At 34.7% G+C, this 22979-nt stretch overlaps 1 protein-coding gene across 1 annotated transcript in view; it reads left to right on the forward strand.

Moving 5' to 3' along the window:
• The window catches only part of mnb (minibrain), a 74530-nt gene that overhangs the window by 9596 nt on the left and 41955 nt on the right, over positions 1 to 22979 (forward strand). Inside the window, exon 2 of the mRNA XM_014231116.3 lies at positions 14170 to 15163. Within this exon, the coding sequence (XP_014086591.2) occupies positions 15109 to 15163 (55 nt within the window). The 5' untranslated portion in view covers positions 14170 to 15108. The remainder of the gene's footprint in view (positions 1 to 14169; positions 15164 to 22979) is intronic.

Genomic DNA, 22979 nt, shown 5'->3' on the forward strand with positions numbered 1-22979 from the left:
GTTCATCTTTCAGTGGGAAATTGGCATTACATTCGTTCCATTGTAATTATCTAGCATCAATTTTGTCATTTCTAGCATTATGATTTTGACACATTTATAATTTGTATTACTGCTTCATAGCTTCTTTTCGAAATTTTGCAAATTTTTCATATAAATAAACAGGCATTTGAGCAAAAAAGAACTACAACTATCGATTATAGCAATTATCGTTTTGATTAATGTTAGTCAATTTGAGCGGGTGTGCATACGTTCAACTTTTCGACTGTAGCCAATCAATAGTCAACACATTATCTCATTGAAATAATGAGTTCTTGGAAATCTAATGGAAAAAATTGTACTTATTTATTTCAAAGTGATTTTTAGCAATAAAAATTCTGCAACCAGAATACGTATATAAATAAATATGTACATATGTATTAGCTCGATAGATTAAGCACGTTTCTACTAATTTCGTATTTACATATAACATTTTAATTTTTTTTTATTGTATATTTTTTTTTACAACGCTTATTCGTTTAACTTATTGTTTTTCTATTTCTTTGCTACCGCAATCACTTCTAAGTCTGAGTTCATACACGGAACTTTTGGTTTGTTACTCAATATTGGCAACTTTTTTTACAACAACTCGAGTCGTGCAATTTTCTGCATTTTCTCAAATTTTTGTACGCTTCATTTACGTGGTACACAAAAATTATTATCATTCTTATCCCCATTCAACATTTACCAACATATTTCTGTTAAATATATAAAATATTAATCAATTAATTTTAAATTAAATATACCTATGTTTACATACCTATTACAGATCAGGGCGGAAGCCTTTGAAAATGATAAAAAGTGAAGAAAAATTATAGTAGGATGAAAACCATTGAAAATGACAGAGAGTATAACAAAAATTAATGGCAAAATAAAGTACAGGCGACCTGTGGTCGGGAAGTAGAAGGTAGGGGTGGTTGAGTTTTTAAGGGTATCTCGATTTCCAGGAAAAAACCTACAAGTTCTATGTAAGAAAGTTAAATGGTAAAGTTGTAGGTAATAAAAAGACCTGTAACGTTTGTTAGTTAGTTAGAAGTCTCCACTAAACGCTTCAAAGCTGCTAGCAAGTTTCCAAACACATTTTAAATAATCATTTGAAACCGAGCGCAGTTGCAATCATGAAAAGATTTTCAAAATGAACAATAACACAAAGCATGTTGCCTGAGCACGAGCAACTTCTTTCCTCCTTCGGCTTTCCTCGTCGACCCCACGCTCATTCGCCAACAGCAAAAATATTCACCATGTGTGAACTGACACTAATACAGTTGGCTTCATATGCGCATTTTTTACTTTCTCCTGTTTACGTCTTTTATTGCATATTCCATCTCTGAGTTAACATTCTAATGCACTTGCTGTGTGTTTGTTGAGGTGTGCTTTGTGACGGCGTCATTTGTTATTCGTCATTTGAGCTTGAGTCTGCTCACCTTCATCGCTGATTCTCGATTATTTTTATGGCCTATGTCGTTGTTGTTTTCCTTTTATTGTTGTTATTAGATTTTTTCATTTGTTTATTACAGTTGTTATTTATTATAATGAGTACCGACGACGCTTCTTCGATTCGCTTTTTTTTGTTTTGCATGTTTTATTTTTGTTTTGGTTACTGATATTGTTTTTGTGGTTGTTTACAACGCATTTTAAATATATTTTTTCCATATTGAAATGCTACCACCTTCTTTGTTTTTTGTTTTTATCGTGCATTTGTTATTATACTTTGTCCATATAACTTTTCTTTTGTACTTGTTTAGGGTCTTAAATTAATCAAAAGCCAGACGCGGCCGCGTAGACATTCTGCTCCATTTGCAGTTAGATGCAAAGTCGCATATAATTCGTTTGGTGCGGGCATTGTATGGCCTTGGTGGCTAACGAACTGCGCCATCAAGGTTGAATAACCAAGCGAATTCGTCTATTCGTTTTATGTCAGTTATTTATGTTGTTTTCTTTAATGCAGGCAAATGTGTTTCTTCTGTCAAGTCATTCTGGAATTTTTATTATTTCTAAATTTTTTAGTAACTCATTCATCGCTTTACACGCTCGCACGCGCAGCGTTAGTTTACGAGTGTGTTAACTTTAGTTTTCTGACGTGTCGTTGTGCGCTTTTTATTTTATTTACCAGCAATTAATATTGCTGTAACTTTAGTTTTCTGACGTGTCGTTGTGCGCTTTTTATTTTATTTACCAGCAATTAATATTGCTGTGGAATACAATTGACCTAGTGTCGTGTGTGCACCTTTAAGCAGCAATATCTGTATCTACGAGCGTGTATTTGTGTCTGTATTTTATGATTTCGAGTTTTTATTAAATGAGTTTTTGTCATTGTGATAAGAAATATCACTTCATTGCATGTGTTGATTGCAACATTGTGCCTGACAGGTGCAATCATAACGGTGTTCATTTGTTTACGTTTAAATTCACCTTAATGGCTGCTGGCGCCATGCACTTGAGCTCACTTCAGACCTTAATTATAGTAGCTATTCTGACAGAGATAAAAGCAATAATGAATATGTGGTTAAGACATTAAATTTGAAGTTTTCCCTCGAAAAGAGCCTTCATTTAATATCATATAAGGAAATTTCTCGAAAATATCGTGGCAATAAGGGAGCGCAAGCTTAAGTTGATTTCAAGTATCGCAGCTAACTGTGCGAAATATAATATATAGTTGGGAAGCCTTGCAAGTAGCTTATTGCAATAACTAGAAGAACTAGGTTGATATTATGAACCTAGGCTTAGGGGACATAGATTGTAACTCTATTAAGCGCTTTAAATAACAATAAACATGCTCCTTTTGATTTAACTTAATTAAAAGAGAGAGAAAAGATAATAATAAGAGAAACTTAAAGCTTTTTTTCGTTTAGTAAATGCAAAAATTTTGCACAGTCCGCGTCAAGGTGAAAAGGTTATTTGTCAAATGCTGAGGGCGCAAACTTCTATCAAAATTCCTATCTGTTAAATTCGCAAACGTAGAAACGCATTCATAGTAAAAAAAATTCCAAAAAACGCGCAATAGAGATAGGCGCATGTGAAATTCGATGTTGTCTGACGTCATAACTTTTGATAAGCGTTTCCAGCTTCATATAATTGCAATAATTTGGAAAGAAATTAGTAAAAAGAATAGGAAAGATAAGAAAGTGAGAGGGGATGTACATATATATATAAATAGGTGAATCGTGCACCGTGTGAACAGGTATGTATGTATGTCTCATAGTCTGAAAATGATGACAAGCATTTCTATTGAAAAGATAAGGAAGATATGGCTTATTCAAGTTTGAAAATGAAAAAATTAAAAAGAAAAAATTTACGCGCGAACCCAGCACTCCTTTTGTGAAAAGCTACGGGGGTATTGTTGCTGACGTAACTAAATTGGATACTGTATTTTGCTTTGCGTTTGGCTACTGAAGCCAGTATACTTGAAAAAGTCGCAAACAGTCTAGAGTTTACATTTTTATGGAAGCAATGCTCAAATTTTTACCAAAAAACGTAAAATGAAACTTAAAGCAATGACATTTAAATACGTTCGTGAAAAAATAAAAGTAATGTATACATATGTACATATTATATTTTCTTTAAAGATATTCAATGTGCACAAACAAATAGTGTAGACAATTACACAAAATCAGTTTACTGATTTTGATATTTTTGTATGCTATAATAAGCGTTGATAGTAATTGATAACATACATTTAAGTTTTGGCTAACGGAGAACAAATGGATAAATACACTTAAAATATTAATTACATATTTATAAAAAGGCAAAAGCAATTTGCTAAATTTATACTAAAGCTAATAGAAGTAAGTAGTAAGAAGTTGAAATGTCAAAAATACAACCAGTTTAAACTGCAGTCTTTTGAACAGCGCCTTAGTTATGCAATATTTCGACTTTGTACCTTTGCACGAGCTCTCCCCAATGAGCAGTAAGCTTTGATTCATGCGATTATTTTCCGAAACAAATAAAGCAAACACAAAACATGCCGTTAAATCTTAAGCTATCATCTGCTTTTTGCGCTTAGACTGCGTTCACATGAGCACGCTTTTGTCGCTAATTATCGTTAAATTCTCTTTTGGTGTCGCTCATGTGAACACAATGAGCTTGACAACTTGAGTCGCACAATTTTCTGCATTTTTTTTCATATGACATTCACACATTCTTGTACGCTTCATGCAAATAGTTTTAATTAGCTAATTTTTATTCTGCTGCAGCTGTTTCTAAAATATTTCTATTCATTATTATATATTATTCCAAATGCAAATTGTCGAACATATTGTAAATATTCATTTGAAACCAAGCGCTATTGTAACAATGAAAAGAACTTGAAAATTAAAGAAATGCTGAGTTGCGTAATAGCGAACTGTTACGAACAAGAACGCAAAGCGTGCATCCCGAGCACGCGCAACACGTTGCCTTGGTATTTACTTGTCTTCCCCTCGTCTAAATAAAAAACAAAAAACAGTTTGGGTGACGAAAGATTTCTTGTGTGAACACAGTCTAACTTTGCGCTTGGCGTCATAAAGCTGCTGCGTACATACTTTTACAATTTCTTTTTCTTCACAAACATCATGATATTTGCTTAGATACCATTTCACATTTGCGTCTAATAAGTCTACATAATTCATTTTCATTTTACTAGCGACGCGATAATATAATCAAGAAAATAAAATTTAACCAAATCAACAGCAAACACACAAAAAAAAGCCACCAAAAAGATATAAAAAGTTGAAACTAAAAATAAAAAAATCATAAGAATTCAGGCAGATGCTAGCGAGCATAAGCGAGAAAAAGTAACAACACAAAGAGCGGCAACGAATAATTGAAATGGAAAGAAAATGTCCAACGAATAGCAAGCAAACTTAATGTGCGTGTGTGTGTGTGTGTCTAGGTAGTGATTGTTAGCGACGGTGGCAAGAGCAGCAAATTTAATAAAATTTAGGTCACACATGACGACGACAGCGCCAAGCAACTGTGCTATGATGACGAACGAGTGGCCGGGCCGACTATATGCTGTCGGCTTTTATGCATGTGCCAATATACAAACGTACAACCGATTCGCACACACGCTGGCTACATGTTTGAATACATACATACCATATCTACAAAATATATGTATGTTTGGCGCTTCCAGCCGTTTGACCGTACACGGAGCTAGACGCCAATACGTTCGTCACGCCAACTTGCCTGTCGTCTGACTAACCCTTTGTGTGTGCGCTTATGTGTCCAACTGTCTGTATGTTGGTTCAATCAGCCGACCGACGCATTGTCTATGTCTTCGACATGTGCAGCACTGTTGCTGCATAGTTTTATAAAACGTTTTAACGCGCTGTTGCTGTGCGCTAAAAACTCATACGTCAAGTTGGTTTGTGGGTGGAGGCATTTGTTGTGCGCTCGGTGGAGGTGTTTGGTGGCAATTCTACAATATATAGATTTGTTGTATATAACGTAGGTAGCGGCACACTTGGAAATAGCATTGGTCGTTAAGAGCGTGATTTCGTTTCTATGTTCGACTATTTTTTTCCTGCCGGGCGATTTCTTGCCTGCCACAAAACAATTTCTTTCTTATACATTAAAAGGTAAAAAGCATTTTCGTGTTTATCAACAGTTTTATGCGCAATAATTTACATATGTATGTATATTATTTAAGTATCTGTTATGACGATATGTTTAGTCGACCTTAATTTCGCGCTGTAATTAAATAACTCTGTTCCCAAGCTGTGTTTCTCAAGTTTTTTCACCTAAATATTGTATGTCAAAAAATATATTTTTATTTTTTGCTGTATAATCGCTTGAGCTGAAGCGAACAGGCTGTCAGGCGCGTCAAGTAACCGAAACTATCCGGAATTATATCCAGCGACTGCCATTACAACAGTGATCTTCAAAACGCTTCACTCCTAACCTCAATTCTTAAACATATCTACGATTGTAGTTCCGGCTCGTTGAGGTCTCCATATCAACCTACTCTCACTTTACTTATGTATATATTCAAGGAACATTGAGTGAGTTTTATGTTGGTTCAATCTCTGGCTAATTTCGAGGTCATGAGATTCTGCTGTACATCTAAGGTGTAGTAAACTGAAATGTACGATCGGATTACGCTTTGAAAAGTTAGAGCGGTAAGATTTCGTACTAAAAAACTTCTCAGACCGTTTATGATTGCATGACTTAGTATTGTTTGAGCACGCGTCAAAGAGAAAATAAGCCATATTTTTCTTCGATGGAGGCGAAAATGCAAGACAGGCGACTGAAAATGTGAATAGTATCTATGGTCCTGATACTGTAACAGCCAATCACCCGCAATTTTGGTTTCGTCGATTTCACGTTCAGGTAATTTTGATGTCAAAAATGGACCACGCTTTGGATGCGTGTCAGAAATATTGTAAAAATAGTGGAAATCGGCGAGTCATTTAAGAACTGGAACGATTGTCTAGCGGATAAACCTTGCACAAAAAAAAAACATGGATACAAAAAGAAACTCGATGTATGGGTTAACGCTAAAAAAACAAACACATGGACCTAAATTCGAACTGCGAAACTCAGCCATATCGCAACAAAATCGATAATTTTCTGAAGCGAGTGATTATTGGTGATGAAAAGTGTCAAAGGTCACTTACGATAACAACAAGCGAAAACGGTCGTGGTTGCGCAAATGTTAGTAAGCCAGGTTTGACTGTCAGAACGGTTTGTTATGTGTTTAGTGGGATTCGCAGGAAATCATCTACTATCAGCTGTTCCTCACGGCCAAATTTTTACTTCGAACCCGTATTATCAACAATTGAGTCGTCTGAAGAAAGCAATCGGCCGAAAGCGTTCAGTTTTGGCGAATAGGAAAGGAATTGTGTACCATGAAGACGACGCCACGCCACACAAATTGATCGTGACTCGCCAGTTGCTCGGGTAGCTTGGTTGGATGGTTCTTATGCATCCAACTTATAGTCCGGATCAACAGGTGATTGCTAACTGTTCCTGACTATGGCGAATGATTTTTGTTGCTAAAAAATTCGACTCAAGAGATACTTATGAAAAACGGCTGTGCCACTTATTTGCCAATGGGGATGACAACAAGTTATCGGAAAAAATGTGCATATTTGACCTAAATCTGTTCATTATAACTATGCTAAACTCTAATCTAATGCAGAAATGAAGTATTTGTTTTTACTAAACTTTATATGAGGTAGAAAAGTATATTCGTTGTCGCTCAGTATGCAAATTTCTTCAATCTATGAACAGACACTATTTACTTTTAAACAGAAAACATACAAAAGTGCATTGAACTCTCTTTAATGTTATTGATATAACTGCCGGCTGCAGTTGTTTCACGGCACACATTGATTTATAGCTTTTTAATAATGAAGTGCAGATGCTGAGTTCATACTCGGCGCTGTCACCCTCGAATTGCGCCCCTCACATCTACATATTGATCATCTGCCAGCGTCACACGGCGCGCTGCGCAAGCGCGCTACTGCCAACTGCATACACACGGTAGAAATGTGCAACTGTACGCGCTCACAACAGCAACACAACAACAGATATACCTTGTATACAGACAGGCAGAAAGGCAAGCAATTGAAGAGTACCTAAGCATACAAAAATATTCTAAAAATAGCCAGAAGCAGCGGTAAAGCATACTGCTATGAATGCACCTGAGCAAGAAAGTCGAAGTCGACAGTGGTTACCACAACAACGCTTACTGTGTCTCTATATATTTATTATATATATATATGTACATATTATTGTTTGTAAATATGTTGGCCTACAGTTGCATAGTCGCAGCGTCTTCAAATTAAACTGTCATAGACAGGATGAGGCAAAGAAACCGCAGACATGGACGCAGGCGCAACACCGGCTGCTATTTGAAGTGAAACAGCCGTAATAAAATTGAGGCAAATATAAAGGGGAGATCAAAACTAAGCGTGACGAGACGGCAAAGGAAGTCAACAACCAGACAAATGACACAACGACAATAACAACAAATAGCAACCAATACGTAAGCGTGCACGCAAAGTCGAGAGTTGATTTCAAGTTTCTATAAGCTTACACTCAGCGCTATTGCAATGCATGCGTTGCTAAGCAAGCAGCTGCAAGTATATTGGTTATTTCAATTGCCATGCCGGCAGTGCGGATGATTAAGCGAAAAAGTGCAACAAATATACGCTGCTACAATACAAACATATGTATGAGTGCAGGAATGTTCAAATGAAATAAAGTAAATTAATTGAAAATCATGCAGAGTGTGTACACAGCCTTATGTACGACGTTAACAAACAGCTGCATGTTGAAATTCATATAACTTTGTTTTGCTTTTGTTACATTGATCAGAACACCTTGTTCGCAAAGCAACAGCCGAAAAAGTACCCAAACGCAAAACAAAAGGAAATATTTTCACAAATCGACTTAATAATAAAAAAAAAAGCTCAACTTCATTCAGTGGCAACGTCGACACCAGCAGCGCTTTCAAGCACTAATACATATACACAAAAACAACACTAAAGCACCAGCAGATCGAACATTTTAGCTAGCACCGGACGCTTGCATGAAACGGCTTCGACCGACCCGGCCCGGCAACGCGGTACACCGCCTGGCGGTAAATACTAAAAACAGTGCAAACAAATGTTGTTTGTATTGTGCAGTGGCCAAACCGATAATGAAGTGGCAATGCCGGACAAACAAATAAATGAGGTAGGAAATGGCGCTGTTGCTATTGTATGGTATCGGACCGATTATATGCGAGCAAACCGTATCTTGCCACACCATAACACGCCATGCTGCCACAAAATCAACCGATCTCATAGTTGTTGTTAGCATTGTTGCTGTTGTGCTGCAGCTAACGATACAGGCGCTTAATCCAGTCAGCCGGCCGGGCAGCAACCAGTTCGTCGCTGTCAGCGTCTGCTATTTGTCAGCAAGAAAGGCAGCCAGCCGGCCAAAAAACTGGTTTATGTGCATTTGGACCTACCAACCACGATTTTTGTTATTGCTCTTACTCGTATATGTTTGTTTGCATCGCCATATTGCCGGCTTGTGTTGGTATATGCATGTAGTCTCTTTTGTTTTGGCCTTTTCGTTCCTTCGTTGTTGCTGCATTAAACTTATTGCGCCGCGTCTTCAGTACTTTTGTCAACGTTGTGGTTCCACAGTTAGTTGGCGGTGTTATAAACACGTTTCCTGCACGTTGTCTGTCACTTTCGTGTAATTGAATGCTGTATATGTTCTTTTAATAACCGCTTTTGTTTTTGGATTTTTGTTTTTGCAAAGGTTTGCCCTAGAACATGTTTCGTACTATCTGTGAGGATTCGTTTCAGGTTCAAAATACACGATTTTCAGCATACTCGTAGATGCCAAAACTCGTTATAAATGAAAATAGTGTGCTTGGCGCACGGAGCTCGAACAATCAACTCCAATTCATTCAGTTGACAGGTTTTATATTGGAAAGAAATAATGCTACTACTATCTATTTGCACTCCAGATAATTAAGGCATTTTGCATAACCGAGGCTAAATCTAGCTGAACCGCTCACTTAAACTTCCACTTCACAAGAAATTATACCACCGTTACCGCGAAATTCGTAAGCTCACTCAAATATGTACTAGTTAATAAGACTCTACCTTGCACGAACTGTTTTGATATACTCTCAATTTTTCCCTTACGCTCTCAGCGTTTAAGCGCGCTAGCTAACTAATTTGTATTTGATCTCAAAAGCTTGATAAAAATATGCTATTGACTTGTGTTATTAGTCCAGAGTATTAGGACAAAGTAAGGTCATATGATGGTATTTGGCTGAACATCCAGCTATATCATATATATCATATCGGTTTATTTCTCTCGTTGCTACTAAGATTCGCTAGAACATGACTTTAACCATTTTGGCGGTGACCACCGTAGCACGCCGAACGCTTCTGCGTATATGATGGAGAGTCGGCTTAGTAGTTGTCGTCAACGTTCAAGCTTGTAAGTATTTATTTTGGGAATTTTATGCTGGAATTCTTAAAAACCGTTGACAACAACCTTAGCTCGTATTTCTAAGCCGTTCAACGTATAAAAACTCGCGAAACGTTATGGTGGCTTAGCAACTGTAGTACTTTATTTGTTTCTGCGATCTCTATGCGGTCAACTAAGCGTTACGCGAGTCTCACATTGAAAAACCGAAGAATACATTAGCAGTCCGGTTGAACGACTACACTACACAAATTTTTCGGCTAGAATTTTTTGTTAGTTTCGAAATTCGCAAACTTTTGCGTAACCCAAAAGCTTTATATTGCCTTCTATTCTAAATCCTAAAAAAATATAACACAAAAACCGCTTGATAAATTTAAAATAAATACACGCGGCATTAACAAAGTAAAACATCTAAAAAAAAAGCCAACAAGTAAAAAACAAAAAACAGCAAGTAGGGAATTATTCCACGAAACGGTATTAGAACCGCACCGAAAACAACAGGTCGTATTGTGAAGCTAAAGCCAATATACGTAAATAACCAAAGCAAAGCAAACGATAGCACGCAGCACAGCATGGCATGGCGTGAAAAGCACGCGAAGCAATGAAAAAGTGTGTGACGAAGATGAATGAACCGAACGAACTGCAACGAACGGTGCGAAACAGCGAACAAATGCGCCGAGTAGCCGCAAGCTATGGGTAGGAGTCATGATGCTTAAATATTGAATAAAAATAGATGAATTTGTTAAAAAATATTAAAAAAATTTCAAATACAGATTTTGTGAGAAAAATTAAAACAGCAAAAAATGGTGTTGTGGAAAGACAGAAGAAGAAAGATCAAAAGTATTAGCCGAAAAGCAAAGTAGAAAGACTAAAACGGCAGTAGTACGTTTGCACTGACAGGTTAATAGCATATGGTAGACCAGAAAACGATGAGATCAATACAATCTAACCGCTGATGTGGATGCTTCTTTTAGTTATTTATTGTATCTAGCTTGCTGCTAGCAAAGAAATTATTGTCATCAGCAAGCAACCACGTCAATTAAGAAAAAAATATTCAAGTAAAATGAATTCGTGTTGTTGTCTAGAAATTTGCAAAACCTCCAAAGTTTTTTCTCTTTCTGTTTCGTTAGTTTAGAGTTTTAAAATTATTTCCATAGAAGCATTTTTTTTTTTTAAATTCGAAATCCTGTCTCAAAGTTATAGCAGTTTTGGTGTCGTGGCGATAACTCAAAACATACATAAAATTTGGCATTAATATGTATTTCCAAACTAACAAAAGCTGAATATTTCTTATTTCTAATATTAAAAAAATCGTGAAATTGAAATATAGTAAAAAATTGTTTTTTTTTTGAGTAGCCCACATTTTACGAAAAAAAAAATTGAGTTTTGTTTGTTGATACGATAATGATGTAATCAAGAAACATATATACAATATACAATATTTCGGGTAGTACTCGGGTAGTTTTATTCATGTAACCCCAAGTGAAATCTTGTCTGTATATACGCGTACTAGTCTCTCAGAGTTTGAGATATCGATCTGAAATTTTGCAAACCTCCGTTTCTACGCAAATGCTGCTCATTTCATTCAAAACCACTGTTATCGGATCAGCATGTCATATAGCTGTCACGCGAACTGAAAGATCAAAACCAGAGAAGTCCTTCTGTGGAAAAATTTATTTGACAAGTTAACTTCATAAAATTTGGCGTAGACTATTGTCCAAGACAACTCTGCAATTTCCAAAGTTATTTTTCAGATCGGACCACTATAGCATATAGCTGAGATACAAATTGACCGATCAAAATTAAGTTATTATATGGAAGCTTTTTATATTTGCGAAGCGTATTTCAGACTCGGTACAACCGAAGTTAACGGGTTTTTTTTTGTTTTTTTTTTTTTTTTGCAAACTCACTGTTTAAGAATTGTTAAATATAAAAAGTCAAAAGTTGTACAATTGCTAAATTTTTCTTATTCGTATGGCCAACACTGTATTTTTGATTTTCGTCGCATATTTGTCATTTATTTTATTATTGTGTTTATTGCAGTTAAAAATTTCTGTGCGGCTTACCAACAAATACATTTTTATAATCCCAAATTTTTTTGCGCATCCCCATTCTTATGAACACTACTGTATTTTTTTTATATGCTTCTATTTTATTGATATTTTACTGCAACGTTTGCAGTCTAATAATTTGCTGTGTATTTTTATATTATTTCCTACCTTTGTGACGCTTCTTCTTGTGACTTTTCTTTCTGTTTTCATTTCCATATTCGCATTTAAAACTGCTGATGAGCTGACAACTCGCATTTGCGTCTCTTATATGAACTTGACGAACGTCTTTAGCGATCATTAACCTCTTTACTGTTGCTTTAGCATAACACCAAAAACAATAACAGCAATAACATGGCTAACAATTGAAAAAAAAATAAGAGAAAAACCTGCTCCCTTCACACTGCTCTCTGCCCGCTTGCTTTTCCATCCATATTATCGATACAAATGGAGCATTTCCAGCAAACAACTGAATATCTCTCCACTCTCTGATCGTGCCAACAGTTTATTAAAAGCAACAACAACAGCAATGACAATAATAAAAAAGAAACTTGTCATAACAATAATAACACCGAAAGTGGCGGAGACACCACATAAACGCAAGACTAGCTGTTGCTGCTGCTGCTGTTGTTGCTGTTGCTACCGCGCGTGTTGCTGAAAACATTAGGCGTTTGACTCACGTACGCATTTGTTCTTATTTGTACAGACATTTTTTCTTTTTGGCGTTGGATGGATGCGCGTGTGCGCGCTGGCGTAGGCCGCCAAGTGAGAATCACTTTAAGCGTTCATACGCCAAACATGCGCGCACAAGTACATATGTTTTATTTTTATAGCACGACAGTTGTTCGTTTGCTCGCTTGTTCGTTGGTGGTAAGTTCGATTGTCGCGCGTGCGCGTTGCAGCTGTTCGCTTTGCTTACATGCTAACCATAATTTGATTTGATTTATATATTTTAGCTGCCGTCTGGCATCAGCGCTTCACATGTGTGGGAGCTTACATGAGATAAAGCAGGCAATAAACTCGCAACGCTTGCGAAACTGCAATCTTAATGGTGTTGCGCCGCCTGCGCTACATGCTTGTAGGTGTTCTGCGTTTGCGTGTACTTCGCTTATAACTTTCTCCTATTTGTTTTCTTATCGCATCTTCGTTGCTTCTATCAGTTGCAGTAATCTCATGCTCTCCTTTGCTTAGACCACAATATTATGTGGTGGAGCGTGTTAGTCTGGTTTCTAAATTACATCTATTTGTTGGTCTATACGTGCAATAAATCTGTGTGGCAACAATTTTGTCAGCAAATAACGTCACGGCTTGCTTTTCGTTCCAATAATTTGCTTGATATCAACCGGAAATCTACTTTGTAGCTAGTTGTTGCTCCATAAATGTTTACGCAGCTGTTCGAGAGCATTTTGGGCGGCGTGCGGAATTGAAAATAACAGCGTCTTGTGTGCTATATAACGTAAGTTGAGGAGGATGTGGACCTGGTGAATTGAAGTCACAGCCGCTAGAAAAAAGCGGCATCTATAAATTGCTAAAGAGATTGTGAGCTTTTTGGGGACTATAAATGCAAGCATGTTCCGATTCCGATTCCAACTGACTGATAGATGTTGATTGTTTATAAATTCGGTTGGCACCAGTACCTAGCATCGATTACTATAAAAATCACTCGGAACTACTGTAGTTGTGCATCAGTGATTTTTAGATATCGCATTGCGTTATATTGCTAGCAAGACCGTGAATCTTTGGCCGATCGGATTTATAGCTGATGCCGTTTACGCAAAAATGACTGATATATCTTGATCGATTATTAATTCAGTGGGTTTTCCTACGCGGGAGAACGCCAATTAGTTGTCTTACTTGTATTTATTGTGTAACAGTTAATGCTGACGTATTTTATAAAGTGTTTGAGAAGTGTAAAATGCTGCTAGTTTAATGAAATGCAATTTCGCCTGGAAGTAAGCTATTATTTACAAAATCCTGGAGTTACTGTCAAATACAAATTTTGTATAACCGGAACAGTGTAAGTACAGTTGCTGTCTCCAAAGAAAATTTTCTTGCTAATATTATATTTTTCATAAGATTTAGTTAATTAATTTAAATAACTACAGTTATATAACCAATAAGTATGTTTTGTATTAATTTTTTAAACTTTTCGTTCTTCTCTTTACAGCCAATTCCAAGCTCAAATGGCCGCGGGTTCTTGAGTATTCAAATTTTCTGAATTGTTGTCGTTTTGCTCTACAAAATCTCCACTAGTTGTAACTAATTACAACGTTAAAAAAAATCTCGAAATTATTGAAAAAAAAAAGTTGACAAAAAGTACTGAAATATAAATCAGTAAATTAAATAAAGTTACAATACAAAATAATACAAATAATTAAAAGTAATGCAGACTAAAGTGTTCAGAGGCATGTTTTTGTAAATCTGTTTTGTGCAGCATCAATAAAAAGTGTGTCCATCTAAATGTAAAAATATAAGTCTAAAATAATCGATGTTTGAATGTTAACAATTAAAATGAAGAAAATTGCATAAAAACAAAGTGCACAGTGCAAACATAAAAGCACATAAGAAAGAGAACACCGTGTAAAAATGTCACCGTTATTTTTAAATGTTAAAAAGCGTCCAAGTACTTTGCGGCAGCGCAAACAAACATCGTTTTTGTACCACAGTGCAATGGTGTGCATGTGAAGCAACTAAAAATGTGTGCAAATATCAGTGCAGAGTACACGCCGTTTAAAAGTAACAACATAAAACAACAGTGAAACTATATTTAGTGTAAGATTTAAGCGTCGTGCAAGCCAGAAATTGTGAAATTTCCATATACTAAAAATATTTAAATTCAACTTAAAAATAAAATAAGAAAATCTTGCGGCAAAAAGTTAGTAAAAAGCGCGTTAAAGTGAAAAGTAAAAATATTTGATTTATTTCTCTACAACAAAGTGTCAACATTAGTTGTTTTGTAGTTGTCGAAACACATTACATCCCAAATATCCTACTTTCTCGCTTCTCTCTCTCGCTATCACACCCAGCGTGCGCACTGTTATATGTGCGTCCGTGTGAATTTATAGAATTTCTTCGTTAAGCAGCTGTTATAAAGAAATTTACATCTATGTACAGAATAGAGGATACCAGCGGTGCCGCAATGGATAAAACCAAGCAGAAATGTAAGTAAAATTTATGTACATTAGTCTGCTATGTATGTATGCATATATTTACATATATTTTTAACAAATCATATAAATGTAAGCTGATATAACATATGCAAGTCTATATCTATAATAATAAATTACATTTTATTAATTTAAAAATCTGGCAACACTGCCTGCTTGAATATAACTGAAAAGTAATAAATAAAAAAAAATTAGTTTCTTCAGCCAAGAAAAATGCTCACCAGTTTTATATATTTATTTAAAAATCTGGCTACACTGCCTGCTTAAAAATAAATGAAAAGTTATAAATAAATAAAACTTAGTTATTTCAGCCAAGAAAAATGTTCAGCATTTACAACTTTTCCGTTAAACAGCTGATTTCAGCTTTACTTTTTTGTATTGTAGCCACTCTGTGTTTCCTTTGCTTCTGAATTATTCGTTATTTTGAAAAATATTTTTTGCATCGTTATTTTACTAACTCTTGCGTAATTTTGCCACATCAAAACTCCTCTTTTTTTTTTGACAGCTTTGAAATTTTTGACAATTTGAGTCACCCTGTGAATCGCAATAAGTTGCTTATTAAGTTTTCTAATCAAGCGTGCTTTCGACAGATGATGGTAGAGCATAATGCCTTGAAACAGCACAGAACAGTCAGAGTTGAGCTGTGTTTTTAGAGATCGATTAAACTTTCGTGTTTGTCTTGGCATCAACATTAGCCAGCGCTAGACTGTGATTGTACCAAGCTGTTACGAAGTTTAAGCAAAAACTCGTTCAGACAGCTCTTACTTCTCTCCTTTTCCGTAAACTCTCGAAAACTGTTTGTCTGATATTTTTTTTTTTTTTTTTTTAATAGTATTTGATGATGTACAAATTATGTCCTAACTGTTGTTGCAGGATATTTCTATAAAATTGCAAGGTGCGTCCTAAGCTCTCCGCAGAGAACCCACAACAGGAAGCTCCTAGTTCTAAAAAGTGCGTGTGTAGAAATAGTTACTAAGTTGCTCTAAGGATTTTGCCTTGTGATTTTACCAATCGAAACAATGATGCTAGAACTCTTAAACTGCCTTCCAGCAGAAACTAAGAGAACGAGTTTCGAACCCATGACTACTTGATTGTTAGCGCTATGTATGCTCTAGTAGCTTGAGTACTTCTGCTACTAAACTAATTTTATATATATTATATAAAGAGCTCTAAAAACTGTGAAGTTTCTTGGTCTCACGTCATTCTCATTTAATATATACATACATATGTATATTCATCTGTATATTCCATATTATTGCCGTAGCGTGCGAAACAAATTTTCTACTTCACTCGTCAACGGCAATTCAATTTGTGTATCTTTTTTTTATTGTTGTCAACAACAACCATCTGTGCCTGTAAATATAGTCGCACATTTGTGGGGTTTCCCCCTCGTACAATTTAGCTTTTTTATGACTCTGACTCACAAAAAGGCTGTGCATACAGTTTTCTTTTATAGCTTTTAGTGTGGCCACCTACGGCATCGAACCCTGCTGACAATGGTACTGGTTGTTGTTATTTGGTTTGCCTACCTGTGAAATTTGAATTTAAAATGTTTTCTGCGTCGCACCAAAGTACACACCAAAAGTTGTTGAAGTTTTCCTTTAATTCAAAAAAAAACTTATTTTTTTACTTATTAGTTTTGCTTTTGAGTTTTAACAACTGTTTTTGTATTCAACTTCAAAGTTTCCCAACAAGCCGTTTTGACCTTTTTCCAAATACATTCACCTCAGCTAATTATCTCGCAACTGGCAAAACCTTGGTTTTTTGTACTAATTTGAGTTTTTTTTTTAATGTTTTTTGGGGTGATTCATTAAGCTTCAGTTATAGCGGCGCCCACAAGCTTTCCATAAATATATACATTCCTATAAATAATGTGTGTGTGTCTCTGTGTTTGTGTCCTTCCATATAAGTAAATAATAAAAAGCATATATTGTGCTCCGTCCACCGAAAATGTGTATATAATTGTTTTTTCCTTCAAACAGATCGGCTTTTAATGACACGAATAGTTGCGTGGAAATCCACAGGTGTCTGCTGTTTTAGACCATTAAATATAAACGCAAATAATTGAGGGTTTCTTCTACTATCGCCGATGAACTGTTTCGTATTTTGAAAGCAAATACAGTACAAGAAAAAAAAAATGCTGAACGACTACTTGCGAGATCATGTATCTCTTTCCGAATTCATTCGCAACAGAATCTGCAAACCGATACTGTTGGGCTTTGGTACCCGATTATTAATCTATTAATATTTTGTTTCTGATGTAGCAAAGACCAGAACCCGAATTACCTCTCATTATCCAATAACAAAACCCTTTCATCTCAGTCATATGCTCAGCTCAACTTGGAGAAACAGTCGGTATATGAGGTAACGACTAAACTTTCCTCTGTTACATATGAAAATGCAACAAAAGGATATTAAATGTGCTGAAGAGCATTTGGTCTGTACAAGAGATTCAGCTTGTGATACCATATTGAAAACTGCAGGAATTATGCTGTGAACTTGTCCCCCATCCACCGAATTTTCCAGATTTTATCCCCAGCAACAATTTGTTCTTTCCCCAGACTGGAAAGCTGGCTCACTGGAAGAATATTTCACTCAAATTAGAATGTCTAGATGAAACAAACTGCTAAAGGCCACACTATCGACCGCATTGAAATGTTGTGTCACTCAAGATGAACATTAGCTACCGTATAAAACCATCAACAATGCGTAAAATATTGAAGTCTTAGCTCTTATAATTTATGTCTGTAAACCTTACAATCCATTTCTTGGAATCTAAAGTTGATATTACAGTTGGTTTTTAAGTATTAAATCGGTTTGCAATATTTAGAATTTTCCTACTACAAGTATGTCATGATAGTTCTGGCTTCTCTGGCGAATTTGTTACTCGGTTCCATAAAACATGCTTAGATCAATAATTAACCTTGTTGGATCATAAGGATCCGTAACTGCCATAAACTTTAAAATTACCAACTTTCATACCAAAATTATCAACAAGGCGTGGATTCACCTTTGCTGAGTGTTTCTTCAAACTGACAGCGCTTATTTTAACCTAAGCTCAAGCTGTGACCAAAATATGATTGACAATATTAAACTCGCTCGTTATTTTCACTACAAAATTGCGCGGAATAAGGTCAAAACCTTATCATCATATTTTCCGGCAAATAAGAGTTTCAGTTGGGTAGATACTACGGATTTCAAAAGATTGCATATACTCGTACATTTATATATATTTATTAGCTGATTACCATCATGAGTCAAGCTTAGTTACTAACCCAGAAATAGGTTATCGGAGTCATACACAAAACAACTCACATCTATGACACCGACGTGACTCAGACAGTGAGCATTTTCAATTGTCGCGTTTTCGCTAATAACTCGCTAATAAAAAATAGCGTGTCGTCATGCTGCTGAGTTTTTTTTTTTTATAAAAATAGAATTTTCATATAAAAAATCGCACGCCAATTAATTAGCTCATTAGACATAGTATCCAAGCCCAACATATACGCCCACACCTCAGCAAAAATTTCCCAATTGACTCACTTAAGACTAAGCAAAACCGCTAGATTTTCTTTTGTGGACGTTCAATGCTATCGAATGAGTTTAAAGCTATTTGATGACCTTCGTGTTGTGCATACGAGGGTGTATAATGGTTATAGCGAAACCGTAGTGGCATAAGAACAACAAAAGCTCATCACTTTTGGTTTAACTATGATTAGCGGCTGTCACAGAGCATTGACAAGCGCTTAAGAAACAGGGTTGTATTTTCAATATCGAAAATCAACAAAAACACACATGCAATGTTGATGACATCTTGACGCCAACAACAAAGGCAACGCAGCAATGGACAGATGGTCAAACAAAATGTAAAAATAGAAGAAAAACATGTCAGAGATTCAACGAAAGCTTAAGTGCTTGGTGGTAGTTTTTTTGTCTATTTGCAGCTGATTGCTAGCCAAAAAATGCTCGCACGTATGCATTGCTAAATGAGGGGGAAAATAGCAAAAACACAGCACATCCAAAAGAGCAGCGGACCGGTGGCGTTGATAGGTATGACCAAACATTCTAAGTTTAGCTGTCGAAAAATAATAACAATAAATTTAATAAAAAAAAGTTGGAAAAACTAACAACTGCAAGTAACGGTATCAAATTAAGTACGACAAGTCACAGTCCGTCAGAGCGTACGGAATGTCTTGTTTTCAGTAAAAATAAAAACGAGTCATCTGAAAATACGAAAATAAGCAAGCATTTTATTTTCGTTGGAAATACAAAAAACAAAAGCAGAAAATGTCAAAGCAACGGTTGAATAAACGATAATGCAACATTTTCAAGTAAACGACGAAGCGTGTAAGGAGGAAACACACACGCATGGACGTAGAGGTGGCAGGAAGTGCGCACAGTCGTACACGAAGCAACAAAGCGAGTGATCGACCGACGAAGGGTTCAATGTGCAACACGCCACGCTCCCCAATACTAAAATTAAGAATCATTTCTCACAAAAAATTTAAAAAAAAAGTGAACAGTTGGGTATGGGTATGGGAAGGCATGCTCATGGCAGGCAGGGTTCTTCGACTGCGTAAGGAACGGCTGTTTGGCTGGCTGGTGGGCTGTCGTTGAACTCTTTACGCGCCACAGCTGTTTAAAATTAGGCAAGCAGCTAGTTAAAGAGTAAAAGAATAAACATTAAAATAAAAGTAAAGCAAAAGCGCACATTCATTCATTCGCCGGTTTATTGAACTCGAGTGGAAAAAATTGAAAGCCTCAAATTAGGGGGAAAAATAATAAAATGTTGCCGAAAATAGAAAGTGCCGAAGTGTGGGAATATTTTTCTGTTTCGAAAAGCGTAAAACATGGCTTTTGACGTAAGCTATTCGATTTTCGAACTTTCTAATTTTAATTAAGGCAACAGTTTTATTTTGGCATTTCTTTTGTTTAAATACAATATACATACATATATATATACATATATATATTTTGTTTTTAACAATATTTTATTTTAAGGCATACTTTATTTCTTGTCAAATTTTTGGCTTTTATTTATTTTTGTTTCCAAATATGTAGTTTATAATTTCACATTATTTATTTTATGAAATTTTATGATTTTTGCTACTAAAAAATTTTTTTTATTATTTATAATTTTTTTTATTTATTTTATATTATAGCTTCTTAATTCATTTTTTTCAATCAATTTGTTTGTGGATTTGAAAATTTCATTACGTAAAGTGTTTTTTTTTAGTTTTCTTTATGTCCAAATAGTTTTAAAGTTCAAAATATTAATTTTATGAATTTTTGTTTGTTTTAAAAATTTGTTTTTAAACAATTTTAATTCTTAATTTTTATAATTTATTGCTGCATATTTTTGAATTATTAGTTATGTATACACTATACTTTTTGGTTTTGTAATCTTTGTGTTTTTTTTTGTTTTTAAAACAATTTTTTTTGTTTGGTATTTGGAATAAATTTTTCTTGAATATTTCATACATTTTATATTATTGCTACAATAAATGTATTTCCTTAAATAATTTTTTTTCTTGTGTTTCAATTTCCACATGTTAAATATTTATTATAAGCATTTTTTTAAATAATTTTCATATATATAATAAATATTTAAATATTTCATTAATTTATTTTATTTTTGTTTTCAATTATTATTATTTTTTTTTAATTTGCAGTTTGCATTAGTTATTTTCTTTTTTAATTTACTGAAATTTTTTCTCTTTTAATTATGCAGCATGTTGCATGTATATACATATACATATATAGACATACATATGTATGTATGTCGCTCTTTAATTCGACCTTCCACCGCTCTTTGCCGCTCTCTTCCTCCTCACTCGTCTCTTTCAACTTGTGATTGAATTTTGTTTTACCACGGCGAGGAATGACTAAATGAATTGTACAGCTATTTATTTTTTTTTTGTTTCTTATTCAACATTGCAACGCGTCGCCATATTGTCACCAACATTTACTTGACACTTGACGTTTTGACAGTTCTGCACTACACTTAAGAAACGTCTCTGGTTTCTTTTTCCCCGCTGTTCTTATTTTACACACGTATGTACATATGTGGTATTTTTAGCTGTATTGATAGATGGTTGCGCACAAGTGCTGCGATGGCTTGATTATTAGGATGGGTCGTAAAATTAATTTTTTTACTAAAAACCCGAAAAACATTGAAAGTTACTTTTTTGCAATTTTTTATGTATTAATGTTAAATTATTTTTTTTTTGTACAATTTTTTATTCTCGCAACCTGTTGCTACAAAGTATAATAGTTTTGTTCACCTAACGGTTGTTTGTATCACCTAAAACTAATCGAGTTAGATATAGGATTATATACATATAATTGATCAAGATGAAGAGACGAGTTGAAATCCGGGTGACTGTCTATCCGTCCGTCCGTCCGTCCGTGCAAGCTCTAACTTGAGTAAAAATTGAGATATCTTTATGAGACATGTTTCTTGGTACCGTCAGACGATTGGTTTTGCAGATGGGCGTAATCGGACCACTGCCACGCCCACAAAACGCCATTAATCAAAAACAAATAACTTGCCATAACTAAGCTCCGAAATAAGATACAAGACTGTTATTTGGTACACAGGATCACATTAGGGAGGGGCATCTGCAGTTAAAACTTTTTTTTTTAAAGTAGGCGTGGTCCCGCCTCTAATAGGTTTAATGTGCATATCTCCTAAACCGCTAATGCTATAATAACAAAATTCACTAGAAGCAAATGTTTTTAGCACATCTATTGACGGTGTGAAAATAGTTGAAATCGGGTGGCAACTCCGCCCACTCCCCATATAACGGTACTGTTAAAAACTACTAAAAGCGGCCAAAAATTGTCTAAATCGAACCAAAACTGTTCAAACCCCTAAGTACTAAATATGTGGACCCCAGTGCCTATAGTTGACCTTCTACCGAAAATATCAGTCAATCCACAAAGAAATCTCAAACGAGTATAAAATGTTCGGTTACATCCGAACTTAGCCCTTCCTTACTTGTTTTATATACAACTTTTTTTTAATTTCTATTAAGTTTATGTATATTTTTATTTTAACTTAATTTGTTTTATTTATTTTTTTAAATTTTTTATTAAATACATTTTTTTTATTATAATAATATTTAAATTTTATTATTCTTTTTTTTATATATTAATTTTTTTTATATATTAATTTTTTTTATTTTATTTTTTTATTATTTTTGTATTATTATTATTATTTTTTGTAACATTTTTGTATATTAATTGTTTTTTGTATTAAATTTGATTTTTAAATTTTTTGGGTTTTCTGTTATATATATTTTTTAAATTTATTTTAGATTACATATTTTATATGTACTTATATATTTTATTAAAATTTGTTTTCTATTTAATCCAAAATTGTTTTGCAGCTACCCTGAAATATGAGTTTCACTGACGGTGAACCCTGTGGCTGTGCTACATTTTTACGCTTTTCACTTTAAACATGCTTTTAAGAAACACCACTGCGCTCTAATTCGTTAATAACGTGTACAACTATGTTGCTAACATATAATTAAGTTGCTGAACTGAAATTAAACAACATATTGCTCTTATTTCGTGCTACCAACTCCATATACTGTACTTATTTTTGTAATACTTGAAATATTTTTTTTTTTTTACAAAATTCACAAATAGTGAGCTTGAAATATAAAATGGAAAATAAAAAAATATCCAGTCCAACTTGCCGTGCCTGGTCTCGCTTTGTTTATACCTTTACATCTTTGCTTGCCTTTTAGTTTTTTTGCTTAGAAAATTTACTTATAGTATACGCTCGTATGTACATACATAC

The sequence above is a fragment of the Bactrocera oleae genome, chromosome 5, assembly GCF_042242935.1.
Source record: "Bactrocera oleae isolate idBacOlea1 chromosome 5, idBacOlea1, whole genome shotgun sequence".
Lineage (NCBI taxonomy): Eukaryota > Metazoa > Arthropoda > Insecta > Diptera > Tephritidae > Bactrocera > Bactrocera oleae.